The 9,173-nt window shown below is 39.6% G+C and overlaps 1 protein-coding gene across 1 annotated transcript; it reads right to left on the reverse strand.

The window, feature by feature from the left end:
• Positions 1-3,248: 3,248 nt before the first annotated feature.
• Positions 3,249-5,851, reverse strand: mc4r (melanocortin 4 receptor). Its single transcript, XM_026941181.3, has one exon. It carries the CDS (start codon positions 5,460-5,462, stop codon positions 4,446-4,448), a length of 1,017 nt encoding a protein of 338 aa, XP_026796982.1. The 5' UTR covers positions 5,463-5,851; the 3' UTR covers positions 3,249-4,445.
• Positions 5,852-9,173: the final 3,322 nt, after the last annotated feature.

The raw sequence follows: 9,173 nt of genomic DNA on the forward strand, positions 1-9,173 counted from the left end.
ATATCACAAACCTCCATTACTCCAACCTGAGGAATAAAACATTATTTGTAAGCAGTGGCTGTTGTTGGTGTGGTGTTTATCATCGTGTGGGTGTGCAGCAATCATTTGCAGAAGGTCATCTGGAGGTCATTCAGAAAATTGTTGAGGCGATGCACTGAGCAGGAAGATCAATAGGTCGCTGCTGGCTAGAACCTCAGTGAGTACTTGTTAGTGAATTGCTGTAGGACGGTGTGTGTGTGTGTGTGTGTGTAGAAAGAGTGAGAGAGTATATGTGGGTGGAGATGAAGAGGAAATCAGGAAAAGTGGAGAATAAACTAAAACTCCAATATTCATTCTCAAAGGATCAATTTCTAATATATTACACCACAGTGCTGTTGAATTCTGGACTCTGATTGGTCAGCAGGTGTTGATTAATTTTCTACAACAGCAGTTCTGCCAGTAGTGCAGCTGCAAATCACAGGTTTATATTAATGCGTTTGTTCTAATGCGTTATAGTTTCTATAGTAACAGCTCATTCATGGGGACGTGTACTGCAGATGATTCATGTACACGGGTTGATATGGTGAAGTTTTCTGCAACGACACATTTATTAAATCTCCAGCATCAGCGCTTTGTAAGAGTCAGAGGTAAAACTTTAAGTTTTCAGACGTCTTAAGGACAGATTAGTTTACGCTTCTTTGCGGTTTCTTGGTAACATGACGAACTGCTATAACGTCAGATATACTGTATGTTCTAATAATGTTCTTAGTTGGTAGCTAGCTATCTTAACTAACTATACTTTAATGTAGCGTGACTTTTTAAATCAAGAAGCAAAACTAAAAGTAGTTGTTTGAAACAAAATAAATTCAAGAAGGTTGCTGGATACCAACAAGTTTAAATCATTGACAAGAGCTAGATTTTTCTTTGCAGTTACTATCTGTTATATTGCCATCCATAATGTATTTAGCTTCGACTGTAGTTTATAACTTTATAATTATTCCTGTTACGTACTCTACGCAAGCCAACACGTGCAATGACGTAAGAGGCTACATAAGCGGCGTTCCTGGCCTTTACGTATAGTTTTTGTGTCCAAAATTTGTAACATGACTCATTGTTCCACATGTTGCTTGTAAAGGTGCTTTACACAAATATTACCCCAGGCACATCAGAATTGAAGAAGAAAGCATTTCAGGAAAATACTCTATAAGGCCAAAAGTATGTGGACACCTGATCATCACAGCCAGTTGGAAGTTGGAAGTACACGATTGTAGGATGTACCTTATATGCTTTAGCATTACAATTTCCCTTCACTGGAACTAAGAGACCTCAAATCTGTTCCAGCATGACAGGTGTACATAAACGTTTGGCCGTATAATGTAGTAGCTATTTCAGATCTCTGCTTCTCTGTGCCTTTACTTTGCTGCCCCCTTGTGGATTAGTCGTCTACAACTCCGTCAGTTCAGCAGAACATGCGTAAGATACTGTATGTCAGAAAAAGACTCACATCAACTTGCATAAAGTATGTACCAGGCCTCAGCTAGCTGCATTTTTAAATTAGCTTGTCCAACATGACCCGCGTTACATCACTCAGTTATGTTAAGTCACTCAGTTGATTATGTTTTATGTTATTACGTTGATTATGTTTTATGTTCCGTTGTTACGTTGTTCACCTGCTCACTGGTTCCTCTACCTGCTCAGAGATGCTGCAAATCATACAAAATACATACATGTAAAACATTAACGTGAAGAAGTCTCGTCTTTGCTATGAAGTCACGTGTAACATGACCTTCCTAACGGTTATAGTGTGGTTGTTAATCAGGGTCTTTACTCACCTCTCAGCGAACAGTATGAATTAATGTGACAGGAAAATCAACACAAACCCCTGAAACAAACGTGGGAATGAAATCTCATCCTGCACCTTGGCTCATGTACAATTCTGGAAAATTGTGGAATTTCTAATCAGCAAAGCATCCAGCTGTTGCAATGTTGCCATGGTTACCACAAAAACAGTTTTAAATAGGTCTTAGCCTAAAACCTTAGACTTTTTTTTATTGTCAGACCGAATGCACAGGATGACAAATGAATAAAAATCACCATACAAATTTCAGTTTTAGTTTTATATTTTTGGGATTTTTTTTTTTTTGTTTGTTTTTTAATTTTAGTTTTAAAAGATTACAAACATCTCTACAGATCTCTTCTTTCTTAGCTCATGATTGCCACGTAATAAAATACTTTTACCTAACCATCTACATGTTACAAGGTTTCTTTTTTTCAAGGTTGCTTTCTTTTACAAAGAAAAATAACATACCCCTTTTCATTTACAACTTGACATTTTACTATTTAAATGCTTTTTTTCTTGTTGTCTCTGTATATTTAACTGATTCAAGAGTTTAATTTTCTAAACACAGATTGAAAAAAGGCAGGGTTTCGCTCTGCAGGGTTCCATTTAAACACTTTTTTTATTACTTCATTCTCACAAATTGACACGAAGCATAAAATTCAAGGCTGTTTCTCCAGTTAGCAGTTTGTGTGCGGCATTCAGTTAAGAGTTTCTGAAGGTTTGGGGATTTTTTGAGGGTCTTGTGAGACGAGTGAAATTGCTAGAATGATCTTAATGTTGATTCATGAGTTCATGTTTTTTGTGAGAGTCGTGGTTCTCTGAGACGCCCCCTGAAAAAAAAGCAAAAAAAAAAAAAAACCTTCAAGCCGTGTCCAGCATAAAGGTTCTTGTTAATGAGCTGTTACTATAGAAACATCGTATTACACATGTTCCCAAACCTGGTCCTGGAGAACCTCTTGACCTGCACATGTTAGTGTTTCCACTTTAACTCATGCAGGGCTGTTAATTAGCAGATTAGCTGAATCAGGCGCAGGGCAAACACTGACGTGCAGGACAGGAGGTTCTCCAGGATCAGGGTTTGAAACGTGTGACGTACATTATTGTTTCTATAGTAACAGCTCTTTCGTAGAGACTTTCATGGTGGATGCTCCAAATAACCTAAGCCTAATAATAAACATATTTGTTTTATCATAGATATGGTGAAGTTTTCTGGAAAGAGCCGTTTATTTCACGTTTATGAAAGGAGTCTTCAGTGTCAGTGCTTCGTAACAGCCAGAGTTTTCAGACTTCTCACTTTTGTGGTTTATTGGCCCCATGACAAGCTGTCGTACTGTCTTATTAACTTCATGAGAGAGAAGAAACAGAGGCTGGTGAGGGAACGACTGTTTATAGCGACTACAGGAACTACCTTGTTTTGTGGATGTTCCACAATGTTAAATGTCACTACAAATGGATAAAAAGTACATGCTGTTTAATAAATAAGAAAATTGTAAGCGTTGCCTAAATTGCTGTGGCGTAAGAGGAATAAAACACTTCAGGACGTGCTGTTAATAGAAAAATAATCAGTTTCAGGCTGGAACCAGTGACTGTGCTTCATCACACCACCTCACTGTTGATTATTTTCCTATAACAGCACAACACTTCATTTTTCTGTATATCCTGTCTTGACTGAATAAAAGCTCTAGCGTTTATTACACCCTGCTGTCTGACCTTCATCTCTCTGGAGATAAGATCCTCGAGAATGAATAATAAAAACTTGCTGGAAGAAGACAAAGTAGAGACGTCTGAGAGATGCACTTGAACAGTATCACTGGTTTCTATTCACATTCTAATATGACAAAATAAACATAATGGATTATTTCTTACTTTTTGAGCCTTTATTAATTATTATATCTTACATGATACACAATATTACAATCTGGCCTTAGAGCAAAGACTTGAGCTCGATGTGTGCCTGCTGTGTTTGATGTTTATAAATGAAACTCTAGATGTCTAGTCAAGAGGAAATCTCTATATTTCTCCTGATACATTAATGACATATTGGTTTCAAATACGTATTTCAGCTTGATGTGCAGAAAAATCTAATTATACTCCTAATCACTTATCACAGTTAGATCAATAACAGAAAATAAGGTACAGAGATTCACAGCTATTTCACAACACAATATAAATTCTACATTAGATTACGTGAACAAATATGAGCAAAAATCGACCAGCAGAGAGTGGGGATGAGACAATTACCTCAATCAATCGGATAATTACTAATTACAATGATTCCAGATTTTTCTCATGCAGGAATCTACGATTTTGTCCAGAAATGATTTTAGAGCAAACGTAACCCACCTGCTGGTGATGATGGAAAGGCAGAAATGATTTAAAAACTTCACAGTTGTGCAGCAAAAGACAAAATTCAAGGTTGTTTCACCAAACAAGTGTTTCTGAAGGTTTTGAGTCTGGTTATCTTGAAGGTCTTGGATTTTTTTTTGGTGAACAAAAGTAGACTGAAATTGGTGGTAAAGTTGTTTCACCAATCATCTGACGTAGTTCATGATTTCGGCCAATGAACAGCCTTGAACGAGGAGCGAATCATCGGTGCCTTCAAGATGCAACGACCAAAAACATTTGGTTAATAGCTGTTAAGTCTCTCGTTGAAGCCAACGCAACTCCAGCCGCAGCTCCATCCTGAAGCCCAGCCGCAGCAGATCTCTCTGAAGGTCTTCCTCATCTCCTGACTCCTGAAGGCGTAGATGAGTGGGTCGATCACCGAGTTACACATGATCAGAATCAGGTACATGTTGAAGTGCGACATGAAGCAGACGCAATACGGGTTCCTGGGGCAAGAGATCATGAGAATGAGGTGGAGAAAAAATGGAGCCCAGCACACGACGAACACTCCGAGCAGGATGGTAAGCGTCACGGCGCCCTTCATGTTGGCCGCCTGCCATACGGGACCGTTCCCTGGTAAGGCGGCGATGCGTTTCATGTGAAGCCGTGCCAAGAGGAACATGTGCACGTAAAGCGAGGCCATGAGGGCCAGCATGGTGAAGAACATGCTGATAAGGCAGATGAGGACTGTAGCGCTCTCCGAGTAGATGATGAAGAGCACGCCGGACGCTGTGCAGAAGCTCCATATGCATACAATGATGAGCGCCGCCCGGCGCTGGGTCATGATGTTGTGGTAGCGCAGGGCGTAGAAGATGGTGACGTAGCGGTCCACGGCGATGGCCAGGAGACTCCAAATGGAAGCCAGGAGTGAGCTGCAGATCATGGAGTCGAACACGTTGTCCATGCTTTTCACAACGTTTCCAGAGATGGTCAGGTTGCCGCTGGTGATCAGTGCCATCACAGCCGTTTCCGTCGCGTTCGAGACGCTCACCAGCAGGTCGGCCACCGCCAGGCTGCAGATGAAGAAATACATGGGTGAGTGGAAGTTTTTGTTCTTGATGATGGCTGCGATTACCAGAATGTTCTCCAGAAGGCTGACCAACCCTAGCGTAATGAAGACCTCAGTGGAAATCAACAGCTGTTCGTAGCAGCCTGAGGCAGAGTTCCTTCCCCCCGAGGCAGCTTTGTTTCCAATCTGCACGCCCAGGCTGTGGTTCCGGTGGGCATGGTGCAGCCCATGGTGCTCGGAGATGTTCATATCTGCAGGTTCTCCTCACCACAGTCCTCTGCTTTCCATCTTCATTTACGTTTATTCTACACTGCAAGTCTCTTCCGTATCCTCCATCTCCATGTGAGCTAAAGAGACCTAAAGAGATGATTTTTCTCTGTGCATGGTGGTCCCTGTGTCATCCTCAAGCATCAGCCAGCTTTCCAGCAGCTCACACACTGTCCTCCCCGAGCATGACAAGATGAGAGAGCAGTATTCGAAGGATGAGGAAAAGCAGATAAACACAGAGAGCCTTAAAGGAGAGTGTTGGGACTGAGGATGAGACAAAATGACTGAAAAAAAGAAGAAAAAAGAGAAAGAAAAAGAAAAAGAGGAAGATGCAGGAATCTGAGGTAGGTATCTGCTCTCTGGAGCATTCCTTTGGCAGATTGACACTTTCCCTCTTAGCCCCTGCTCTGCACTGTGATCACTGACTCCTCCTCTAACTCCAGCATCCAATCAGAGACTGTGCAACAAGGATGAACTACACTAGGTTATACACAGATATGTACAAACAAATGAATTATGGAGACTTTAAAACAGAAATCTTTATCACCTTGTGATTGATTCAGGATCTATTTGGTTGCACAGATTGATTTTTTTTCCTTTGTTTTGCATTCAAGAAACAGTCTCGCTTTAACGAGATCTGTGCATTGGCGATCCCAGATCTGTCCTTCTCATCCTCGTCATGCCTCGTTGATCACACAGCTCTTGCTCATCGTTCGGTCACCGATTGAAAGGAAGAGATTAAACCGTGGACGCGTGGCATTGTCAATGCAGTCGGTGTCCTCCGTCTTTTTCAGCTCGCTACGTGGCTGGACTTTATTAAAGTGAGTGAAGTGCTTGTAGTGTTAGAACAGAACTAACTGGATTATAGCCCTGTAGATTTGGAATACAGCATGCAATTATATCAAGAGGACAGTCTTTGTTGCTCTGTGAAAAGGTTGTGCTGTAACTGTAAAAGAAAACAAATTAAAGAAATATAAAAAGATGAGGAAAAGTACAGGCGAGAATATGTTGTTCCTTTAGATTCCCTTTACACCTTTTTTCCCTTTATGAGATAAATAATCACCGGTGTTAACCAACATTCATCCCCTCACTGAGTAAAATTAATCCCACTAAAACCAACATGAGCAACACCGCAATGAACATGTTTGTGTCAAAATTCAGAAATGAGCCTGAAGCAAGTTTTAATATTTATGCCTGGAGACCAATCAATTATTAATGTTGAGAAATGGTGCTTTTTTTGTAACACAGCTCTGTGTGTGATTGTTGATTAATTTTCTATAACAGCACCTCTGACACCAGTGCTAGCTGTAATTTAAATCACAGGTCTATATTAATTGTTTCTATAGCAACAGCTCATGCCTAGGGACTTGTATATAAAGTACAGGGAGGCTCCATATAATCTACACCTAATTAAATAAACATGACATTGTTATTCAACACAGAAACACGTCTCATCTTTTATATGGTGAAATTTTCTGTAAGGAGCTGTTTATTTCACATTTATAGAAGGAGTCTCCAGTGTCAGCGCTTTGTAACAGTCTTCAGGACAGAAGAGTTTACACTTTGCAGTTCGTCACATGATAAGCTGTTTTTGTTTTTTTGGTCTTAGGAACAAATCTGTTTCATTTCTAGAAGAAAAGTTGTTGCAAATGTTGACAAATTGCTGTGGTATGAGAGGAATAAAACACTTCAGGACTAAAGGAAAAAATCAACTTGGTGGTAACAGAAACTGCACGTTGATTATTTTCCTGTAAAAGCACAACATGCAGGGGGTTTATTCTTTATCTATTTTATGTTTTAGCACTTATTTTTAGTCATGGATTGAATAAACAAATCTATATCTGAAAAATTACCGCAGCATGGCATGAGGACAGTCGAGTGCAAAAGTTTGCACACCCTAAAATTCATTTTAGCAACACATTTAATGGATTAGATTTTGTGTTTGTCTATCTTTTAGATTCAGTATTTGACTATTTTTGGCGTCTAATCCATTAAATGTGTTGCTAAAATGAATCTAATCCATGATGAATCCATGATGGATTAGATTCATTTTAGCAACACATTTAATGGATTAGATGCCAAAAATTGTCAAATAGTGTAGGTTAAAATATTAATCATGGTACCAGTTCAAAAGTTAGCATCCCCCTTGTGTATGAATGGGAGTAACCTGTATATCTAGTCTTTCTTTTTACAAGTAACTTCCTCTGAACTCTTTCTAATCTGCAGCTCTCAGCTGTATTATTCAGACACTGCTTCTTTTTTTAATCAGGTCTGAAGAATGAACAGGTCATGACAAAATAATTTTACTTCTCCTACAAGCATTTCTTTCTTTATTTTTTAGACTGAATTGAAAAGCAATTTCCCAGGGAGCAGACTGTAATCACCCACGTTTAGGATCCTCTCAGACAAACAAACAAATATTTGTCAACCGACAACATCTAATACCTGTGTGACAAAATTCAAAATTTTGGGCTGAAATGAAAAAAATTACAGCGCATCTGAGGCATGAAATACAGATACAATCTCTCATCGTGGTTAAGTTCAGGTTGTCCTGGCAGTCATGTGTTTATTCCTGTGTTTCCATGGCAGTATATAATGTCCTTTATACAGGCTTTATACAGAGATACTTGACATTACAGAGTCTCGCTCTGACTGTTATGGTGGAGATGGAGTTCTGCAGTTGTCCATCACATGCGTGTTGCGTTGCAGTTCTTTGATCTGTTTAGTAGCATAGAGAACCAGTATTATAGGAACCAGTTCTGTATGTCTGCATCCACACACACACACACAAACACACACACACACACCCATTACAATAAAATACTGGTTAAACCATCTTGTCCTTGTTCCTGTGACAAACACAACAGATGATTTTTTTTGTTAAATAACAACAGGCTTCTTTTGTCTGTTTACTTTTAGCCTTAGGTCATGTAGCTCATCCACCATACTGGTTGTTACTATAGACACAGAAACATATCAGAACGAATCAGGTTGGAGAATTCAGCAATGTCCTAGAACATGAAGTGTTTTATTCCTCTTATATCACAGCAATTTACAACGGTTACAATTTATTTTTTAATGAACAACTCTTGCTTTTTATCCACTAATAGCTACATTTAATGTTGTGGAATGTCCATGAAACAAGTCAGTTCCAGTTCTTCAGTCATTCCTTCACCAGCCGCTCCCTTTTTCTCTCGCTCTTGAAGTTAATAAGACAAAAATCACAGTCTGTCAAGCTTCCAAGAAACCGTGAAAACGTCAAATTCCTCTGTCCTGAAGATGCTGGAAAAGTTACAGCTTTACTTCTGACTGTTAAAAAAGCGCTGACACCGGAGACTCCAGACTTGCATAAATGTTACATAAACATCTCCTTATAGAAAACTTCACCATATCAACAGTGTTTATGTGGAGCATCCGCCGTACACGTCTCTGTGGATGAGCTGTTGCTATGGAAACAATAACATATTAGAACAAGTGCATTAATACAAACTCGTGACTTGCAGCTGCACTACTGACCAATCAGAACTGAGAATTCAGCATCGCTGTGGTGTAATAATCATGCTGTATTCCTGCTTTTTCTCTCCATCTCGCTTGTCCTTTCTCTTGTACATCCTGTCTCCTCTCTCTCTCTCTCTCTCTCTCTCTCACTTGTAAAAACATACCCATCAATTATCCAGTGCTTTTACCTGTTTG

This window comes from Pangasianodon hypophthalmus, chromosome 21 (genome assembly GCF_027358585.1).
Source record: "Pangasianodon hypophthalmus isolate fPanHyp1 chromosome 21, fPanHyp1.pri, whole genome shotgun sequence".
Classification (NCBI taxonomy): domain Eukaryota; kingdom Metazoa; phylum Chordata; class Actinopteri; order Siluriformes; family Pangasiidae; genus Pangasianodon; species Pangasianodon hypophthalmus.

Bases quoted from the DNA above. Each gene is read 5' to 3' on its own strand.
- mc4r (XM_026941181.3), bottom strand. From the start codon at position 5,462: ATGAACATCTCCGAGCACCATGGGCTGCACCATGCCCACCGGAACCAC.